The sequence below is a fragment of the Pseudorasbora parva genome, chromosome 14, assembly GCF_024679245.1.
Source record: "Pseudorasbora parva isolate DD20220531a chromosome 14, ASM2467924v1, whole genome shotgun sequence".
Lineage (NCBI taxonomy): Eukaryota > Metazoa > Chordata > Actinopteri > Cypriniformes > Gobionidae > Pseudorasbora > Pseudorasbora parva.
In genome coordinates, this window is record NC_090185.1 from 28,685,547 (window position 1) to 28,708,748 (window position 23,202).

The following is a 23,202-nucleotide window of genomic DNA, read 5'->3' on the forward strand; positions in this document are numbered from 1 at the left end:
AGCCGAAGACGGATGCGTGACGCGGGACAGTGAATAAATCACTTTATATTTGTGTTTATTTACATCTCACTGCATCAGTTAAGCGGAAAATTACACTAGGGGAAAGTGGGGGTAAGTTGCGCCACTTCTTTACCTATGTCCCTTAGGCCACGGGATTGAGAGAAAATTAGTTTAATTATTGGGGAATACATGAACAATTTGCATAAATAAGAACCAGGAGTTTAGTAATGCTCAATGCCTATTATTTATTTCATCTTAAAGGTGCACTATGTATAAAAAAAAATCAGTAAAATATCTAAAAACCACTAGGCCAGTATTATATATTTTTTTCAGTTGAGTATTCACCATATCCTAAATGTTTCCAACTATTTGTAAATTGTGGAAAATTGCTATTTTAACTAAGGAGCTGGGACGTGTAAGGGAGTCGCCTGTCAATTGCGTCATATCTGCGTTATATACCCTCGTTTTCGGGTTTTATTCTGCAGAAATGCTTTACTCTTAGCAGTGTGAACAAGTGTCACAGCAGCCGCTGAGCGAACGCACAGAGTAACATCATAACATCATTTTAAACACACTCAGACATATCTAATATGATAAACAGAGCAGCCGTACCTCATACTCATGACCGGAAAACAGGAAATGGCACTGGCATCATAATAAAAGTCCCGGTGCTTGCGAGCCGCGTGTTGCGTTCATCTCATTAACTCATTAACATCTGGCACAACTTACCCCAAAGTTATACATTTCATTAATAATTCATGAGTAATGATTTACCTACTGAGGGGCCATGACACCATTTTCAACTAAAAACGGAAATCTTTATATGTTGTGAATATTTTGTTTAATAATGCATATATATATATATATATAAAGTGTATATATACACTTTGCTAATTTACTAATTTTACTAATTACTCATTTACCCAGATTTTTACCAAATGAACCAAAAAAAAAAAGTTTAACATAATAAAATGCTTACTGTAATTTTTCATGTTAATCTCTTAATCGCAGCTGGCTAGATATGATTGTCCCTTTATGGTTACATGGTAAAATATTTTTGGTGGTATAGTAGGTTTCCCTCTCTCATCTGTTTAAGTTACTTCTTTTGATGTTCCGGTATTAATTTCCATTTAGTTCAAACTTTAATGAATGTGGTGATGGACTTTTTGTTGTTCCAACATTCCATAAGGAGATTATTTACATCCATTCGTGATTACAGTTAATAAAAATATACTAAACATACAAACCTTACAAAAAGGAAAGAAGTCAAAGAAACACAAACCCATGAAACAATATACATTTACACATACGAGCCATATTCAACTTCAAGTCTTCAGAATCAGTGTACATTAGTCGATAGGCATCTAGACGCAGGTGTGTCGTAGCACTCAGTCCCAGCCAAGCAAAGCCTGTGGTCTGATTCATGCTAGGGCTCACGCCTGTCCTGAGAGACTCTCCATACGGATACAGGGTTTATTATGTTCTAAACTGGGAAGCTGAGCTGTTTGTGAATCAGGACAGTTTTTTGTCGTCTTTGCAAAGAGGAAATGCATAAAAGGGATGAAAGGCTTCCCTCTGCTGGTCTCTGTGGCTGCAAAGCAAATAAAAAACATAATCAGTCTCTATCAGACTTTTTAAACAAACCGCTCAACCATTCAGTCTGTTTGATGGCAACTTGTGGCAGTGCAGTCACTGGAAACAAATGCTACTTAAATAGTGTTTTAATATATAAAAAATATATTTTGTATATAGAGGTGTATATATTTTTGTATATATTTGTTTATATATTGTGTGCTTATACATTAATGAATACATGCATGTGTATATTTTAAAAAAATAGTTACAAAAAATATACATACATTTACATAATACATACAATGTATTATGTATGAGAATGAATGAGACAATATATACAAAGTCTTGTCGCTTGTGTACAAATTGACCTAAAGTGCCGCTGAAATAAATTTCTAATCAAGATTTTTTTTACAAGAAATGTCTCGTTTTAATCCCAACAGCTTTTGTGATAATGTTTTTAGTGAAAAACAAAACTGTCAAAAAGTATTCTAATATTCACAGCTTGGTAAAGCCCATTGAGTCAATTTTTGCAAAGACATAAGTGTTGTCGCCTTGTCATATGAGCTTCACCTGTGACTAATAATGGATCAATTAGGTCTCAAGTGTGTATAAAATGAACCCCAGTACGCTAGACCTTCACATCAACTGCAACTAGACCTCTGCAAACATGCCTAAGATTCACCCTGAGACTAAAGTTTTGATTATCAAGAGGCTGAAGACCAGATCCACTGCTGATGTGGCAGACCCCTTCAATGTGTCTCAGCATCAAGTACAGAGAATAATTTTTTTTTTTGAAGAGAATAGAGACATTTTTCACAAGCCTAGGTCAAGCAGACTCTACAAGACAACTGCTCGAGAGGACCGTTTGTTGGCTCGAAAATCCAAGGCCAGCCCATTTTCCACTGCAGCAGAGCTCCACGAGACCTGGTCACCTGAAGTCCCTGTGTCAACCAGAACAGTTTGTAGGATTCTAAAAAGCCTCCATGGTCGAATCAGTGCCCAGAATTCAGAACTAAACAAAATACAATTGAAAAACCGTGGCATTTGCCAAGGCCCACAGCCTGCTAAAAGGATGGACGCTGGAAATGTGGCAGAAGGTGGATTTTTCAGATGACTCTTCTGTTGAATTACACTACATTCACCGCAAATATTGCAGGAGACCTACTGGAGCCCGCATGGATCCGAGATTCACCCAGAAAACAGTGAAGTTTGGTGGCGGAAAAATCATGGTCTGGGGTTACATCCAGTATGGGGGTGTGCGAAAGATCTGCAGGATGGAAGGCAACATCAGTTGTCTAAAATATTAAGAAATCTTAGCTACCTCCTATATTCCCAACCATAAAAGAGGCCAAATTCTGCAGCAGGACGGTGCTCCATCACATACTTCCATCTCCACATCAAAGTTCCTCAAGGCGAAGAAGATCAAGATGCTCCAGGATTGGCCAGCCCAGTCACCAGACATGAACATCATTGAGCATATGTGGGGTAGGATGAAAGAGGAAGCATGGAAGACGAAACCAAAGAATATTGATGAACTCTGGGAGGCATGCAAGACTGCTTTCTTAAAGCTGCAGTCCGTAGTTTTTCCTCTTTGACGCCTTTATCAACTCGACGTGAGGTGTGGCCCGGTCAGCAGAGAGCGGAGGAATCAAATGTGCAGCTGTCAGGAGAAACGCTGTCAGTCACCGTGCCGGTGTGGATACTGTCATTCACAATCACAGACTTTACTGTTTGAAAGTATGGCCGACATAAGAATGTCATCTGAACAAGTAAGTAGCTCATCCTCTTTTGTTCTGACCAACTAAGGAGAAAAAAGCATTGCAATACATCACGATGATTAATCTAACGATCGTTTATCATATCCCGTCAAACTGCAAATTATACTTTTTCAAACTATTAATGTTATCAGGATTGCGTGACTACATTTAATGTGTATTAGGGCTACCTGTAGTACAGTTTCCATTTCTCTGCAGTCTAATTTCTAATCGTTATATATCAACACATTAATGTGGAGTAGGGGTGAAGCTCCCTCTCATAGCAAGCACAAAATAACTGATGTTACTATAATGCACATAGCAAAACGAGAAAGGCACAACAAAGGAAAACTCCTTAACTGCAGGAATTAAGCGAACAGGTGTGCTACTGTTACATAGCCTAATTCAACCATTGAAATGTCTTACCTGTTCAGGAGAAAAAAAGCTGAAAAAACCCTTCAAAACACGGAGTTCACGCCACCTTTAATTATCCTTGTTTTCGCATCGCCTGGGTGAAGTGTCTTTTTTTCACTCCTAAGTCCGAAGTCTTTTGTATTTTACAACGGATGGATCTCCAGTTGTCACTGGTGACTGTCGTTTGAACCTTTTTGGATCCGCCATTAAATTGATAAGTTTAATTATATCAAGTGGTGTGAGAAAAGGCTATCTCCACTCCTCTCATGCGATAGCCTGCTAACCGGGACTCCTTCTTTATGTGTACAGATGTGACGTAATGACGCAAACATATGCTTGAATTTCCCGGGTACCACTGGAATTAAAAATATTATTACAAGCTTTCTGCTGTAAATTGAGCTACGGTAAGCAGATAGTTTTGAACACTGGCTGGTTATGTACTTGCTGAAAAGTTTATTTTGGATAATTTTTAACCCAAAAAAGTTACAGACTATTCCTGATGACTTCATCCAGTGCCGTTTCTAGGCATTGGCAAACTAGGCAGTCGCCTAGGGCGCCAACAGCTGGGGGGCGCCAGTGAGCCCCCGCCCCAACACGATTCTTTAGTTATTTCATATACATTTTATTATTAATATTTCGTACTTTTGCAATTTCGAGGCATTATGATTAGTTGCGATTATTGGAGTGAAGTCGCCATGGTGATAGTGGCGCAGCTGTAATGAAATGAGATCATGTAGAGGGCGGCAGGGAACGTCGTCATCCGTGCTTTAGCAGGGTTGGCAACTCTCACGCATTTGGCGTGACACACACGCTTTCAGGTTTGGTGTCACGCTCTCACGCTGCCCAACTTCATCTAACGCCAAATTGCCAAACCTGCTTTTTATATTAAACAAAGCTAGGACTATAGCATTTATTATTATTATTATTATTATTATTATTATTATTAAGTTGTAATGCGAAATTTAAACAATGAATAGCGTTTTGGCGCTAATGTTAAAGCCAGAGGCATTGAAAAGCGGAGTTGCAACATGCTCTCATCTCCCGGCGGCGCGTGCAGTCACGTGGCTCATGGAGCGCTCAATAGTTCCAGTGCGGTGTCAATGCATTTGAATGGCTTAAGCGGATACACAACAGCTTCACTATACAGATGTTAGCAGCAAGTTTTAGTAAACAGTACAGCTTGTACATTTATTATTAAGTCAGCCATATTCATAGGATTGTTTTATTATGGATAGTGATAGAGATGCAACATTGTTAACATTAATGTTATTCTTGTAGTTTAGCCCTCAGGTATTCCTTACTAATTGGTCACACTCATAGATGACAAATGTGACCATACACCGTTACTATTTTTTAATTAAATAAGTGTTCTATATTTTAGTTTTATAATGTTTATTGAATATTTTGAAGAGATCTATAGGCTACTAAATAGGCCACTATTTGTGCAATAATTATTTCAAGTAGCCTAATGACCACTTAAAATATATTTTTTCTAATATTTTTTATTATTATTTATATTTCAATTTGTGTAGTAGCCTAATTAATGTTAAAATAGAGAATTCCAATTCAAAGAGGTAAATTAGATTAATTTTGTTGCTTAAAAAATAATAATGTTAATTTGTAATGCCATTACAGTTGCCTTATGGCTTTTTAATAAATATACATGTATCTAATCTAGTCTTCCATTTGAACAAATATTTAGATATTATCAAACACTAGATTTCTTTAAATGTGACATTTTAAAACGTTAATAACTTATGCATCATATTAGGACTTATTATCCTAATATTTTAAATGAATAATGATACTTATATAAGCACACACAAGTGAATATTAATGAATGTGAGCACATTTAAATTGACCCAAGAAACGTTTAAAATAGTGCTAAAATAGTGCTAAGACAAACTAATGTTTCCTTATTATGTACAGTAAGCTATATACTACATATGAATTGATACTAAATTAAGTTCGATAAGTTCTTTTTTATGAACTTATGCCTCAGCCCCCCCCTAAAAAAATGTGATTAACCTTTAAAACATATGAAACTGGCGCAAGGCTTCGGCCATGGCTTCGTCCCGTCTTTTAGTCTTTGTGTCACTGTGTTCTTCAATCCGCAGTGGCGCCGAGTGCCATGGTTTTCAAGCTGTTGTTATCAAAATTTTTGGCCTTCAGAACATCCTAAAATACACATATGTAGTTTATAGAAATCCAAATTTTCTCGGTGGACCATGCCCCCGAACCCCCCTAACATTTGGGATCTCTGTGGTGATAAACCTGGCTACATTATTGGATTAAAGCATGTACAATATGACCATGAAATAAGGACGTCATATTTGCTGTATAAGTTATAGTTTTAAAAAAAAGAGGGGGGGGGGGGGGGGGGGGTGCAAGATATGAATCTTGCCTAGGGTGCCAGAAGGCTAGAAACGGCCCTGACTTCATCAATAAATTGTACGAATCCTTGCCAAACCGCATGGATGCAGTCCTTCAAGCTCATGGAAGTCATACAAGATATTACATTTGTATCTCACAGCACCACAACTTAATTTGCTGACATAATTTTGTATTTGGAGTAAATTTGTTCAGTTTCTGTGTAGGCGACAACTTTTGTCTTGCCAAAATTTGACCTTTCTGTCTTGATTAAATTATAAATATTTTTTTCTATGAAAATCATTTATTTCAGTACATTAATCATCATTTGGGAGGGTTTAAGCTTTTCATATGAGCTATTTCTAACACCAATTGATTAATTAAAAGTCAGGTTAATATCAGGTATTTCTACAAAATAGATAAGCGACAAGACTTTTATCAGGGACTATATATATATATATATATATATATATATATATATATATATATATATATATATATATATTTATATAAATCAGTGTATATACACCATAAATTTAAATATGTTCTTATATAATTATCCATACAGGCTATAATTCTATAAATTTTATTATTTTCAAAATATTATTTAATACAGCTAAATCCACCAGATTGCATTGGGTTGCAAAAAAAAGTCTGATTAGGTAAAAATTGCTCTTCAAGCAACATTTTCACTTTTTACAATGTGCTACGGCAGGTTCTGCTCTAAAAACAAGGCAAGGAAATGAAAAAACAAAAGTGGCACGAATGTTAGCTCGAGTGAATGTGGAAAAAGAACTGGCATGTCGATATTTCCAGTATTTAAAGTAGATATCAGATGCAGAGGAGATAAGGGAAAGTCCATCCTGTGTAAACAGTGTGTGCCGGGGGGTCTCGGTGTTGGGGTAGTTATCAGTTTAACACTTCTCCTGGAGTCTCAGCTGGTTCCTGTCAAGTCTGCACACAGAGACCCCCTATAGACCAGGTCTAATCGCTTCAGCCCGACCAGGTTTACAAGGATCAGCCCTGAACAAAAGAGAACACTTCTGTCTAAGTTCAATCTGCTTTCTCGCTTCTTTATTACTCTTTTGAGTAACAAACGTGTGGGAGCCAAAGGAAAATGTGTTAAGACTTCTGGGCTGCATTTGCACTGCACTGTGTTTTAATGCTTAATGCGCATTAAAATTCTGTCATCGTATACTTACCGTAATTCCATTCCAAACCTGTATGACTTTCTTCTTGTGGAACACATAGATCTGTCTCTGTTATTTTGTCCATATGCAGTCCAGTCTTGTTTTGGACCCCATTTACTTTCATTAAATGGACAAAAACATTTGAATCATTTGTCAAAATATCTTATTTTGTGTTCCTCTTTTCCATCCAATTACAATAGATATCGACTAAATCTTTGAAACTTCACTGTAAAAAGTCATCATTTGGCTTAACTTAAAAAAGTGAGTACATTTCCTCACGTAATCATGCGTAATTGAAAAAATTAAGTTATTTGAACTTGGCAATTCTACATAACTTATTTTTTGCAATTACACATGATTTATGTATGTAATCATTTTAAGGCAACAGGTTCCTGCTCTTTATTATAAAAAATAATTGTCCATACAGTTCTATATTATAAGACTTCTGAAATAGTTTTATGTGATAAAAAGCCTGAAAAGCCATGACATGTTGGATTTTTCCTAGTGAATCAGTTAATGAATCATTGGAGAGTTGGAGCCAAATTCCAGTGCGTTTTTGCAACAAGATCTGATCATTCCCATATATCAGTGAGAAGAAAGCCAGCAAACCAGGTTTGAATACATTATTTCTGGCTTTTTTTTCTTTAAGTGCTTAATGGATCTTTTCTTTAAAGTTTCTTTGAAACGCTGCTTGTGAGGGAGAAAAAAAGATCCTTTACATGATGGAGAGACGTTTACTTTGCAGCATTGTGTGTAGGATTCTGGCAGCTCCTCAATAAGCGTTTTTTTCTTCTTTCTATAAAACAAAAGACGTAAACGCTCTGCCTCAGAAACTCCCACCCCACACTTCCATTCTTCAGACAGCCATATTTGTCAAGTGCATATTTTGAATTTTGCCCCATCTCCATGGATCCTGATGTCGGGGGCAGATAGGGCTCATTGTTTGCTTGTTTAAAGTAGTAAGGCTGAAATGCAGTAAGGTCAAAATTTTGGCTGGTTAGCATGACCTGTCAGCTTTTGAGCGAGTTTGACAAGGGTCAAATTGTGATGGCTAGATGACTGGGCCAGATCATCTCCAAAACTGCAGCTCTTGTGGGGTGTCCCCAGTCTGCAGTGGTCAGTATCTATCAAAAGTGGTCCAAGGAAAGAACAGTGGTGACCGGGTCATGGCTCATTGATGCATGTGAGGAGCGAAGGCTGGCCAGTGCGGTCCGATCCAACAGATGAGTTACTGTAGCTCAAATTGCTCAAGAAGTTAATGCTGCTTCTGATTACTTTCTCCAGGTTTTATAGATCTCAGTAATACAGGGTTTGGGTTGGTCATCAAAGATCTTATAAATCTGAGCCATAGAAAGAACATAAATCTTATGTGACAAATAAGTGACACTAAATTAGCTGATCATTGGCCATCAGTGAGAATGAAGGGATTTGAGTAAATAATTTGGGGAATGTTGTCCTGAGATTCCCTCTTGACTGACAGTCAGTAAAGATCGTGTCAGGCCGAGACAGGGCGCATGACTTTAGATTGAGTTCTCCAGCAGGGCAAGCGCACATCTCGGCCCGTGTTTTGCTTGTTGTTGGTGGAAACGTAGCAACCAGAGTTTTAATTGACAGCAATTTTAAATGCTGAGTAGGAGGTTGCACAATCCAAGATAACATTAGAAAATGGAGGACGAACAGGGTACATGCAAAGCGTTGCATTTTTAATGTTGATGAATGCAAAGCAAATATGCATGAACAGAGTATTTTATTATACCTAAATTTATAATATAAAAGTAAACACATCTGAAACTTTTTCTATTTTATTCTATTCCAAATTTAGTAAAACTGTCAAAAAATGTAGGAAAAAATACTAATCTCTATTATATTATATTATAAATTTATAATAAAAAATGTCAACAAAATGTATCAAAAACTAATGCATAATATTATATAATACACCAATCAGGCATAACATTGTCCTAATATTGTGTTGGTCCCCCTTTTGCTGCCATAACAGCCCTGACCCGTCGAGGCATGGACTCCACTAGACTCCTGAAGGAGTGCTGTGGTAACTGGCGCCAATATGTTAGCAGCAGATCCTTTAAGACCTGTAAGTTGTGAGGTGGGACCTCTATGGATCAGTCTTGTTTGATCAGCACATCCCACAGATGCTCGATTAGATTGAGATCTGGGGAATTTGGAGGCCAATTCAATACCTCAAACTCGTTGTTGTGCTCCTCAAACCGTTCCTGAACCATTTTTGCTTTGTGGCAGGGCACAATATCCTGCTGAAAGAGGTCACATCCACCAGAAAAGGGTGTACATGGTCTTCAACAATGCTTAAGTAGGTGGTACGTATTAATGTAACATCCACATGGATGGCAGGACCCAAGGTTTCCCAGCAGAACATTGCCCAAAGCATCACACTGTCTCTACCGCCTTGCCTTCTTCCCATAGTGCATCCTGGTGCCATGGATTCCCCAGGTAAGTGACGCACAAACATCTGGAGATCACAAACTTCTCTCCATCCACGTGATGTAAAAGAAAACATGATTCATCAGACCAGCCTACCTTCTTCCATTCCTCAGTGGTCCAGTTCTGATGCTCATGTGCCCACTGTTGCTGCTTTCAATTGTGGTTTTGCAGCCCCATACGCAACAAACTGCGATGCACTGTGTATTCTTACACCTTTCTATCAGAACCAGCATACTTGAGCATATAGTCTTGAGCAATTTGAGCTTCAGTAGCTCATCTGTTTGATCGGATCACATGGGCCAGCCTTCACTCCCCACGTGCATCAATGAGCCTTGGCCGCCCATGACCCTGTCACCGGTTCACCACTGTTCCTTCCTTGGACCACTTTTGTTAGATACTGACCACTGCAGACCGGGAACACCCCACAACAGCTGCAGTTTTGGAGATGCTCTGACCCAGTTGTCTAGCCATCACAATTTGGCCCATGTCAAACTTGCTCATCATCTGCTTCTAACACATCAACTTCGAGGACAAAATGTTCACTTGATGCCTAATATATCCCCCACACTAACAGGATCACCTGTCAGTGGTCATTATGTTATGCCTGATCTGTGTATAATATAAGATAACTAATATTATGATGTTGTTGACATAGCTAGGTTAATAATGCATGAAATGAAAACTTCCTATTAAACTTATTTGTGCCCATAAGGACTCATGCACCTCTGAGCTGAAGCGCTTTGTCTTTCCTCTTTTATCAAGCAAAGAAAAATGAGGCTCATTACAGAGTATTACATTTCCCTCTCAGCGCTGAAATGGAGGACAGACGTATTAAAAGCACATTTATGTGATATAATCGGGGAGGAGGAACTTCATCCTGCTCAGCCAAGAAGCTGCAATTGAAAGCAGGTGCTGCATGTTCATTAGAGCAGAACTCTGAGTCTGAACACAATCACGACTGCTTCTCTTCCTCTCCTCATGACACGGCAAGTGGTCTGTACAACGCTTTAGTCATTTAACCCTTAGCCGCATTACATGCGTAATTATGGACAATCATGGCACTTGATTTAGATGAAAAAGATGTTTAAGGTGTCCGTTTTGTCTGAACAGAACAGTGAGATGCCTTTAAGCAGCATCAAATTGTGAATCAAACCAAAATTGTCTGAGATTTAAACCAGCTATTCTTCAAATTAAATAGCATAAAAATGCACTGTATGCTTATTGCTGTGATTTTGGTGCTGTTTTAGACTTAATATTTCACATATTAACACAAAGCAACACTTTCTTGCTCTTCAAAACATGGCAGCCATTTTGTATTTTAGGTGTTGATTTGCACTGATATGCATTCTGTGAGGTGTGCACTTAGCTATATGTTGTGTTTTTAGTAGATGTATAAATTCTTAAGAAAAGATGTTAATGACTCCAAAATACTGAAGAATGATGCTGTCAAATTACTCTAATTGAGTTTGGATGTAATCATTCTGTTCCTGCCTAGAGCTATTTTTCTATGTTGAACACCGTTTACTTTTGTGACTCTGGATCTGTTGGTAATTTAACTGATGCTGGCTGGGTCTCAATCCATTTTTTTGTGTAATGGGCACTTATAAGCATCGTTAAAGTGTCACCCTCTCAACACCCTACATTTCTGAGAGAACACTGAAAACATGATCCACTCCTGATCCGACAGCCGGATAACAAGAGGAGTGATTTATGTCTGATTGAGGCTGCTTTAAAGATGGATCCCAGATGGTCAAAGCAACTATAAAACTCTCAGTCTAACTAAGGTAAAGACTCGTCGTTTTGAATTTCGTCTTATATGTAAAGTTATATTTTAAGTCTGTTTAAACATTTTGTATGCATTTTATTCATATATAATATTTTGAAGATATTTAAGGATCGTTTTACATCCATCCATCCATCCATCCATCCATCCATCCATCCATCCATCCATCCATCCATCTATTGCCTTCTGAATGTTTTTTTGTAAGAAAAATATCCATATTTAAAACTTTATAAACTAAAATATCTAGCTTCTGGCAGACGCCTACACAAAATGATTTGCTGCAAGAGTAACTTCTGACGCAATGTATGACGCATTGACAAACGGGGAAGCATTAAGGATTGAGCAAAACAAAACACCGGTCACGAATTCTAAGAAGTCTAAAACGAGAATTTTAAAAGAGAAATGCTGGAGGATTTTGATAAAAGGGAAGAGGCGCTTGAGTTTGTTCCCCAGTCCTATCCGCGAGAGGCCTCCAAGCTTGCGATACTCCTGCAGCATGTATCGCGTCAGGGGTTAATATTTTGCCGACTTGAGTAGGCCGTCTGTCGGAGGCTAGTTATTTTCTTTTCAAATATGGATTAAAGTTTTAAATATGGATATTTGTCTTAAACAAACGCATGGCTTCGCTTCAGAAGGTCTTTATTAACTCCCTGGTGTTGTATGGATAATCTTTTACGTTTTTGGACTTAGGAGCGCCGTTATTCCCATTATACTACCCTTTTAAAGTCATATACACTTAGAATGGCTTGAGGGTGAGTAAATTATGGGATAATTTTCATTTTGGGGTGAACTATGCCTTTAATGTTTAGATTCCCCTACTCTGTTCCAAACAGATGTTTAGTAACAGATTGAGATAAAGACTATTTGTTCTCATCCATTCGTACTGACCGATTGTTTCCTCATTAGGAGAAGCAAATCATGCCAGCATATTTAAAAGGATTATTGTTGTTTTTTTAAACATGCTATTGTACTTCTGCATCTCCCACACTTCTTTTGTCTCTGTCTGTAGACCCGCGGTATCTCTGAGGTCTTGTCAAATGTGTCTCCAGTGAGGCTGTTTTCGCTAGTTTGCATAAACATTTTTTATTCGCCATTGTTTGCATGAATTCCTCTAATCTGTTGTTTTGAATTTTCCTGCGAGTCTTGGATACGGTTTGATGAACAAGCACTGGCTAGGGCTTTTTCCTCTAGTAACAGAGGGTGAGGCCATTAGCAGATGAGTGCAGGCTGTTTGTGCTGGGGCTTTTTTTTTTTTTTTTTTTGAAGTGAGAGAAGGTCACTTGGCCTAATCATTGTCCAGCAATGTCCTCTTCAACCCCACATCCCAGGCTGTAGGGTCAGACTTCAGGGCTCAAGTTCCTCTGAATGCAGAAGCAGATGGTGAAGTGGTTGCTTCATTGGAAACCAACAAAGTAAAACCAACAAGAGAAACACAAGAGGCTCAGCAGGACATACCATTATAGATCCTGTCTGTAATTTTAAATTACGTCAGTATACTTCAGACAAATTCTTGCCCTTTAAAGTATGAGTTCACCTAAAAGTGAAAATTACATCATTATTTATTCACCGTCATATCTAGAAGTCTTAGAACATATTGTATGAGTTATATAGACTACGTTTATAGTGCTTTTGCTGCTTTTATGAGTCTTGAAAGCTTCAGCTTTAAAGGTCCACTTGATGAATGAAGTGCCTTGAAATGCGGAGCAGTATAAAATGTGTTTTGATGTAATTTCCTCTGAAACAGGAAGATGGGGCAGGACATATCGATCAGCTCCTTTCCTTTTTTTAAATAGCCAATAGCGTTTTGTTTATATCACAGCTCGGCCAGAGCTGTTAAACTACGTAAAGCCTCAGTTTCCTCCTAATCTCTAACAGTTTCTCCTCCTAATCTCCTCCATATCACTTTAAAATATAATTCTGTGCAGAAATCAAATGAGTCTGATATGTTTTGTGGTCCGCGGCGTCTCGCGCATATTATCAGCTCTATGCTATTGTGTCTGGACCGGAGGAGACTCTTGTGTGCTGTGGCGGCTTGCTTGACACTAATGTGAAAACAGACTTCATTCACCCCAATGGAAAGCATGTTTACACTGTCTGCTATAGTATAGCCGTATCTAGTGCACTATATTGTGCTGTTCATCATGTAGAAAATAATAAATGTGTGAACAAGTGCCCGTTTTAGCTGTTTATAATGTAGGGGGCGGGTTGCTTCAGATTCTAGAGAGCATTTGATTGGACAGAAAATCTGATGAAAAGCTAAAGTGCAGAGTGATGTCATAAAAATCATTGATCCATATTGGCGAAAGTGAGAGACTGTACGTTTTGAACTCTTATATCTTCTAAATGTGACTTCTGTCATTGTTTTGGAGCACACTAGATTATAGATAACAGTAAGGCGAACATACTGAAAACCAAAAAACTTCCAATTTGGACTTTAACCATATGAACTAATTGCATGGAAAATAGCAGCCAGTGCCATTCTTAAAAATGTCGCCTTCTGTGTCCCTCAGAAATTAAGTCACATCGGTTTGAAACGACAAGGAGGTGATTAAATAATGTCACAATTGCTCTTTTTATACAATTGTCATCAAAGTTTTTATAACTTACTGTACATCTCATGTGAAACACATTTGGGAAATGGGACACTGAAGAAAGAGAGCATTTTTCCCTTCTAAATTCCTTACTCAGCTACTTACATCCTATTTTATGAGCCCTTTGAGTGATATTCCTTGTCCCCCACGTTTTTTTCTGGAGCTGAACAGAGAGTTATCTCTTCCCTAAAGGAGATGTAGAGGTTGGCATACTTGAACTCTGTGAGGTAAACTACCATCCATCCAGGCAAAGATTCCCCTCTAATTGATTTTCTCTTCAGTCGGTAAACATGAGTTATGCATCCTTAGAGTATCGGTCCATTTTCCCAAGCTATTTCAGCGAAACATAGGCATCCGAAAGTCCAGACATCATTTTTAGGTGTTTATTTCACCATAGTAGATAACTTGGCGCTCATTCAAACGAAGGCTCCTCATTGGTCTTGTGTGTAACTGACCCATGCAGCAATAATTCCCACTCCTTCCCCTGCATCTAAAAACAAACTGGCTCCTTTTTCCTTCCATCCAAGGCCAGATTAGTCCTCATTAATCCCTGGAGCGTGTAACTATGACAGAGATAAAGTTAGCCCTAAAATAGCTGCTAATGGTGACCTTGGCTGTGCCCATCAGGTTACTGTTTCCATGATTCGTTTCTCTGGCAGTGTTCTGGTCACAAGAGAGCTGCCTCATTTCTTGTATTGGCCACATCCTGTTTATCATGATGAGATCTTATATTGATAATCATTAGTGATCTTACTCAACTGGCCCTAGAACTGTAGGATTTGATTGTAGGATGTGGATTTTGTTGGCCTTCTCGTAAGCACATCCATGGTTCAGAGGGGGTCTCAACACATCCTTTTTTGCTGATCGGGTTATAGGAAATGGCTACCAGGGTGAGTCCCTGAGAACTAAATGTTCCCCTAGAGACATTTTCTTGGTTGCATTCACAACAGCAGTAGGAGCTCTGAAGTGATGTAAGTCGCACTTGTTGTTGGTTTCTTTTTCAAACAAAGAACACCAGAGCTTGAGCACACAGCGCTCCTATTCACCGTCTTCAATTTCATTAGTTTACTGTTTAACAGTCCTGTCAAATGCGTTATTAGATAGAACTGTAATACCAAGAAAGTTGACAGTTTATGAAAAAGTATTAGCATTTGTTGTGTAGTAGATGCCCAATGTTGATAGCCGAGTAGCAAAACATAATCATATTTCGCTTGGCCCCTCAAAGTCACGTTGGATTTTCTCCTTGGCGTAAAGGTTGAGAGGTTCATCTATCACTGTTTTCCACGTTCATAGAGTTTGTGGAAAATATATAGGCTTTTTTTTATGGCGGGGGGCTAATGTTTCATGTGCGTTCAGACAATCAATGTACACTTGTGCCACTGGTAGTACTATTGTGCTGGGTTAGACCCTACTCTGAAGTAGTTGATAATTTAGTTCCCTAAAAGGAGTTCCTAGAACTAAAATCGTTCCCAGTTCCTGTGGCGCGAACATGCCAAAAAGTGGGTATTTCGCCATTAGTTCTAGGAACGAATGCCCTTTATACATTAGCCTACATCACGGGTGTCCAATTCGGTTCCTGGAGGGCCACCTTCCAGCAGAGTTTAGCCCCAGCTCTAATTAAACACACCTGAACCAGCTAATCAGGGTCTTCAGGATCACTAGAAACTTCCAGGCCAGGAAGAGTTTAGGCCAGGCCAGTTTAGCTCCAACACTATCCAAAAAAGGGTCCTCCAGAGTAAGGATTGGACTGCATAACAACATCAACGAGTATCAAGAAGAATACCGCAAATGTGGAATTTGGAATAGGACCAAAGATGTGGACCCTTTCCCAAATTAAGCGCTAAATGTGGACTTGCATCTGTAAAATCCATGTAGGGTGTCTCATTTGTCATTTGATGGTTCAAAAAGGGTGCTCCCAATCACCCTAAACCACCCTAACAAATCCCAAATTGGTGTGTAACTTACATTAGTCTACTACCCAGCAGCCCATGCGACAATATGTCACCAAAGCGTGGACATGGCAGGAGGCTTTAGGGTGCCCTTTGGGAGCTGTAGGTGAATGACACATTCAGTTTTGGATACGGGTGAGCAGGTCTAAGCCCGAGGTGAATTCTCCGTTTGTTTTGTGTCTTTGCCTGAATCAACAGTATGCGGGTGGGTGAGCCATCTGCTGACAGATAAACTCAACGGTGTGGAGAAGGGGGTGACAGAGGCCAGAGTGCAGGGCTAGATTGACCACTGACCCCATCCCCCTGTCTCTCTCAATCCTGACTTTCATCACAAAAATGTCCTTCTAACCCTCCCTGACCCACTGTCTCATGACAAGTGTCATTAAATCTGCAGGAATGCTCCTACTGAGAAGACGACAGGGAATAAAACTGAAAAAAGAAGGGGGGATGGAGAGGAGAAGTGGGAATGTCACAGTTCAAAACAGTTGGTAGCTGGTTTGTTGCTCATAGTTAGTTAGACCAAGGTCCCATCCAAAGTGTCACCCTCAGCATTTGCTGTTCTGCTTGAACATCACACTTAATGCCCAGTACAAGTTGTGCCATTTTAGGCTGTCCCAGACGAAAGATGGCCAATCGATTTCTGTGGTCATGGCTCCTAAACTTTGGTCCTGGATCGTAAAGTGAGAGAGGTTCAAAGACGGCCATTGTCATGATCAAAGACAGCCTGCGATAATTTTCTAACAGTGCCAGAGATTTAGCATGATCATCTCACAGTGTGTTTACAACCTACGTCTACTGACTAGCCAATAAAATGCAACATGAAATGACGTATTTTTCGACATGACATGGTGCTAAAACTTAAAATTACTTCCCATAAGCTCTATTTGCAAATTGGCATGCCAAGTTGACCTCTTTTCCCTAGCCATGACCAGTGTTGGGGAAAGTTACTTTTAAAAGTAATGTTACAATATTGCGTTACTCCCTAAAAAAAGTAACCAATTACGTCAGTTACTTTTTAGGAAAGTAATGGATTACATTACTTTTGCATTACCTTTTTTCATGTGGGCTGACATTGTTTGTTTGTTTTTTAACTCTTTGCCTGGCTTTATCTCGTCATTTATGAGAGAACGCTTCCAGCCATTGATGAGTTTTTACGGCTTTCAGTGTTATCACTCCTATAATGTAGGGGCTCTATTATACATCTTTTGAACGAGTACAGTATCGCAGCAATAAATAGCATATAAATGGCCTAATGTTACTGAATTAAATGTCAACCCAGGACAAACTATAGGACTGTGCAAGCTTTGAGGGTGTTGAAGGACTCGATCAACTACATCTGTTTTGATCACCATTCTGAATCTGGTCCAGATGTAGTCCTTAATAAAAAAAGCTTTTTGCTCAATATGTTGGGGGAAAAAATGAGGCTGGAATAAAAATGTTTTTTTTTTTTTTAATTACATGTTCAGATATTCATACAACAAAATATTCTGGGGGCTTTTTATTTTTTTAAAGACTGGTGGGGAAATAATTAATAATAAAAAAAAAAACATATAAAAAAGTTCCCTTTTATGGCAAATATAGTGGCCCTTTTACACCGAAAGTAAATTTAATACGCCTCAGGCTAAAGGAAATGCATATTTATGCCTGTACAGTACTGTACTGTAATTCTTAGCTGTGCTTCCATTCTGAATTGCAGAAGAATAGGATGCTGGTGAGGAAAGTAGAACACCCTTACCTAAGAAAAAATAAAAAAAGAAGCTAACTAAAGTTCACTAAAGTCATTTGTGCTTATTAGTATGGTTGATTTGGATCCATTGATGGTCAGCAAAGACATTGGTTAATAAAGTGAGATTAAATACATAAAGCATGCTTGTGTTATTTGTCATATTTAATTATTACAGATTTGTGAATATTCTAAGTTTGGTTTTCACTGTTATGTCTAGAACTACATTTCCCATCCTGTTCACACAGGATGTACTTACGATTTCTCTCAACATTGGGACAGGAGAGGTGTCAGTCAATGAATGGCAAACTATTTGAAAAAGTAACTTGAATATTTTGTTGTAAAAGTAATTCGTTACTTTACTGGTTACTTGAAAAAAGTAATCTGATTACATTACGTTCATAATATATTTGCTCCCTCCTCTAATTTCAATGCACATCAAAACCACAATTGCCAAAATGCGATTAATCTTGCTCTATTTGTTTCCCACTAGCGCATGCTGATGACTTTTCACAGTCTACAAACATGTCGTACCCAAGTTTATTCGATCAATGCCGTACGGTGGGATTTGTTGTAATGATCTTATTGGATTGGTGAAATTGCACGGTCTGTAGCAGGCATTAGTGCAATAACCCCATATTGACCATATGGTTGACCAACCTTCTTAATCATAAAATGGACTTGCACAAAGGCTACAATTCACATAAAGTGTGCCATTTGGGTCCATAGATCCCTAGAAGCTTAGCCAAGGCGTTCTAGCATCTAATAAACTTGACCAAGATGGTTCACTAGGTTCATTTCAGACCTACCAACTGCTAGTCTATAGCAGATGAACCTCCTTGGCCAGATAATAGCTGTAAATGACCTACTGGAAACCTTGTACACCTAACAGAAGCTTGTGTTATCTGTATTTTCCAGGTTAAACCGGCCATTTGAGCTAATGCAATGAGGGAGTCATACCCAGAACTGAAGGAACAACTGTCTGGCGGCTATCAGCAGATGAAATAACAAGTTGATCCTGATCAATATGAGAGAAAGTAGGAAAGAAAGAGAGAGATAGATGCCTCCCAGACCACCATGCTCTCCCAAAGCCTTTGTAAACTCTTCACAGCAGCTGTCTTCGAGATGGAGTGGCTTTTGTGTTCAGGTAAATGTTTGTTTTTTGTCACACCAACAAACACATTTGAGGGATTGTGGTTTGCTTTAACACTACCCTGACCCCTGTCAAGATGGCTTTAACTGCCAACCCAAAGGGTGAAGGGTCTCATGGCTTTTGTATTGGATTTGCTGAAGAAGAACTCCTAGAGATCTTACTCTGCTGTTTAAATGTTCTAAGGCCATTCAAGAAGCACTTACAGAGAGCAAACAACCACAACAGGGGGTCATAGGGTCACCTAGAAGTTTGTTGGTTTTGGTGATAAATGGATCATAATTTGGGAAATGTTTTTGCAGAGGATATAAAATATCACAAGGCAACAAAGCCAATGTGTAGATGCAATCAGACGGTCAGTTTAACTAGCAGGGAATAAACACTCCAAACTCATCTGGAGCTCAGATAACACATCATCTTAATGACTTCCTCCCAGACACATTTTACTGCCCCGAACAAGAAAAATACTCTCAGGTAGTTGGGAGAGGGTGTGTTGGTACAGCAGTCCTGGTGTGGTGACTGAAATATAGACTCTTGTGCACACGCGCACACACACATTCCTCCACCTGGTCTCTCGGCTGTTTATTTACTCTTCCTCTTAACGAGTTTTGTGATTCATAACCCACCGCTAATGATCGTTTTGGGGGGCAAATATTTACATATGAGACTACTGAAAAGCCATAATCGGTGCGTTACAAGAATATGAGCTTGTGTCAAACGGGTGGTCAAAGGTAAAGTGCAGGACAAGTTTAGCTACTTCTATGTATTCAGTGTGTACAAATGAGCGAATCTGTGGGACGCCACTAAAACATTCTCAGTTGGTTGGTATAGTGGCAGCTGTTGGAATTTGTGAATTTGCTAGTTTTAAGATGTTTGTCAGATGTTTATACACAAATATGCAGAGCTGGGTAGATTACTTACAAATTGTAATCCGTTATGGATTCCAAATTACATGACAAAATTTTTTGTTAGTAATGTAATCCATTACATTTACACATTTTATGTAATGTAATCAGACTACTTTTAGATTACTTTTAGATTACTTTTGAGCTAACTCATTTATCATATTGGATTGAATAGGAGTATCTTGTACAATATATAAAAATACAGAGAAGACAATGTATTTCATTCTTTGTTATTGAAAACATGAAGTGCAAGTTTACGTAAAATTTTCCCAAACGGGGGTTTATGAAGGAACGGCAGGGTTTTTAAACTAATAATATATGTTTTTTAAATTAAAATAATTTTAAAATGATAAAAAAAATCTTTAAAATATGAATGATTTACTGCCCTTGTATGAATAACATGTAATCTATAGAAAAGTAATTGATTTTGAACATTTTAAAATGAAATTTAGTCTAATTACTAAATTAAAGTACTAGAATAAAAAAAAAAAAATCTGATTATGCCATCCATGTTACATGTAATCAATTACTACCCAGAACTGCAGATATGATCATCAAAATGTCAGATTTTGCTAACATGCTAACAACTGATTTTTGATTTAGGTTTTATGGGTATTTTGGGCAGATATAAGCTGGTCAGGCTGTGAGAGAAACCAAACAAGCTAAAACTAACCACACTTTTTTATTTAATGTATTTAAGTTTTTGATGCCAATGTTTTATATAGACAAACATGGTGTAGATTTATACAATAATAGAGGAGTGAAACAGAGATATTTTTCATACCTGGTCACTATTAACTCTTGATTTGTTTTTCTTGTTACATTTAACTAAATCTCATTTTTTTTACCCCCCAAAAAAACAAACAACAAATTGTTAAATATATACTAGATGTTCCTAATGGAGTGGACTTAGGATATTCTGGGGACAATATTGTCCAGAACATGGCTAATGTTGACATAGCATGAATGAAGATGTTTAGAGGTCGCTGATCCATGTGTTTACTAGAGCGACATCTTTAGTAATCTTTACTATGGAAGCAATAATAAACAGTCATGTACCATAACAATGGATAGAGAGCTGCTATCAGACGGAGGTTTATCTCAGATCTCTGCTTTCTATCTGGCGCCAACAATCTCTGCCATCTACACAGAATGTCAGTTTTCTGTTGAGACATGGATAATTTGATTTTTCAGGCATAAAGTAACGTGTGTGTGTGTGTGTGTATAGAGGTTTAGTAAGCGCATGTGTTTATCTAAAAATGTAATGCATAAATTTTAATATTATCTATGAATGAATGGAGGCATTAACATAGCACTTTAATATGTACTACTGTACACCCAAAGTGCTTTACATTCATGTCAGGGATCTCTTCTCATCCACCACCAGGATTACTTTTAGATTACTTTTGACCTAACTCAGAACATTTAGACCTATGCATGCATAATAGATATTTTAACACCCTGCTGTGTAATCCTTTTACCTCAATCTCATTATCAGATGTAAATAAGTGTTTTCTTCTACTCAAAACTTGAATATTTTCGTTACGACAGATGGAAAATGGAAATATTCCATTGAAAATCATCATTGAGACTTGAGAAATGGGACTAGTAATAGGTTTATCATTTTAGCAAAACTCACAACACCCTACTAGCTGCCTAGCAACCACAAAGAGCACCCTAGCAATACCTTAGCAACCACTCAGAACATCCCACCAACATCTTAGCAACCATCTGAACATTGTGAAAGTTTTGCAAACTAGTTTCCCACCGAGATTTCCTCAGCAAATGTAGGATGAAGTCATAAAATGTTCCTGGTTGTTTTTGCGCAGTAACAAACGTGTCCGCCTGTTTAAACATTTAGATTTTAATCACCGAAACAGTTAGCTTTTACAAGTTCACATCTGCGATTACTGCCAAGGTCGTGACTTATGAACAGCTGCCCAATGCATGCGTCAAGCCACTCACAAACAGCAGCCAAATTCAGGAAAACTGGCCCGCAATTTGTATTACTTGACTTTGATGAATCATCTTCAATTTCCTGCATCTGGAAACTTAAATGCTCCACTGTGCAAGAGTCAAGACCAGACCAAGACTAGATACATCAAGAGCAAGATCCAGACCAAAAAACTGGTTTACATTTTAATGAGAGAAAATGCTGAGTTATCGCAGATTTTTTCACTGATTAGAGAAAATCATCTGAGCGTTCAAACAGATTTTGTTTCCATGCAACAGAAAAGCAAGTAGTCTCTGAAACTACAACCCTTTTTGTGGACAAGATCAAGTCTCCTTTGAGCTTTGTAACTTTGCAGATCTTTTTTTTTGTGTGCTCAAACTGCAACATTACACACTAACCCCTTTAGGGCTCAACATCCACTCCAAAGGGAGAGAAAACAGTGTCGTCACCGTCAAAGAGACGCTGTTTTTCCACCCCGTTTCCACAACTCAATTGTTGGGCCTTCCTAAGGCTGGTGAACTTTGATTTTAAACGCTGTTCCTGGACATTATAACCCCAACGTTCGTCTGTGCGCTGCACATTTTACGGACAGCAGTTTCTAGAAGCTAAGAGGGTGCAGAACACGTTTCACACAGCAGGATTTAGAGTTTCTACACACAATTGATGAATGCTCTGAGCAATGGACTCCTGGACTTTATTGCCATTGGATATCTGTAAAGCCTGTTCCTGTCAGAGTTATTGTCTGATAACTCAATTAAAAAGAATTCAGGAAAACTTCCTTACCATGCTCTTTTTATTGCTTCTTTAGAAATAGATTTGGACTTTAGACCTGCAATTACAGGATTAGTGTACTGTATATAGGAGGATGCTATCTCAGTGAGGCTGATAGAGAGATGGAAACAGACATAAGTGCCAGTTCTATATCGTAGAATATCAAATTGAACTTTTGCCTCATCTTGAATAGTAAACAGGTGGGATTTGCCACTTTATTGACCCAGTCATTACCTAAAATGCTTTAATACGCACGCGTCAGTGAATGCAAAAATAGAATCCCTTCTAATCCCTTCTTTTTCACTTTGTTTCCCTTTCTCCCTCTTTTTCCTTCACAAGCACCACTTTGCAGAGGCAGCGTCGCTCACGGAATTCCGATCAGAATTCCCTGAACCCCTGATTGCTACAAACAATGCCAGGACTCCCAGACTCCAGACTGGATGTTGAGCCCTCTGTGCCGAAAGAAAGGCTCCCCTTCTCCTTTTCTTTATTCCGCACACAAACGTTAAGGCAACGTTCAGAGGCCGTTCTAACCTAGGGCATGCTCACAATGGTGGAAGAACATCCAGAGGTCTCCGTCTGGGTCCGGCTTTGAACCGCGAAGTGTGAAAGCGCA

The 23,202-nt window shown here is 38.5% G+C and overlaps 1 protein-coding gene across 3 annotated transcripts in view; it reads left to right on the forward strand.

The window, feature by feature from the left end:
* si:dkey-246e1.3 (uncharacterized) overlaps window positions 1-23,202 on the forward strand; it is a 97,543-nt gene that overhangs the window by 22,073 nt on the left and 52,268 nt on the right. For 2 of the 3 annotated variants that reach the window (XM_067416174.1, XM_067416176.1), the window contains exon 2: window positions 18,725-18,953. In XM_067416174.1, the coding sequence (XP_067272275.1) occupies window positions 18,884-18,953 (70 nt within the window). In that variant the 5' untranslated portion in view covers window positions 18,725-18,883. Of the gene's footprint in view, window positions 1-11,255; window positions 11,545-18,724; window positions 18,954-23,202 lie in introns of those variants that run through there. The other variant, XM_067416175.1, reaches the window with a different exon arrangement.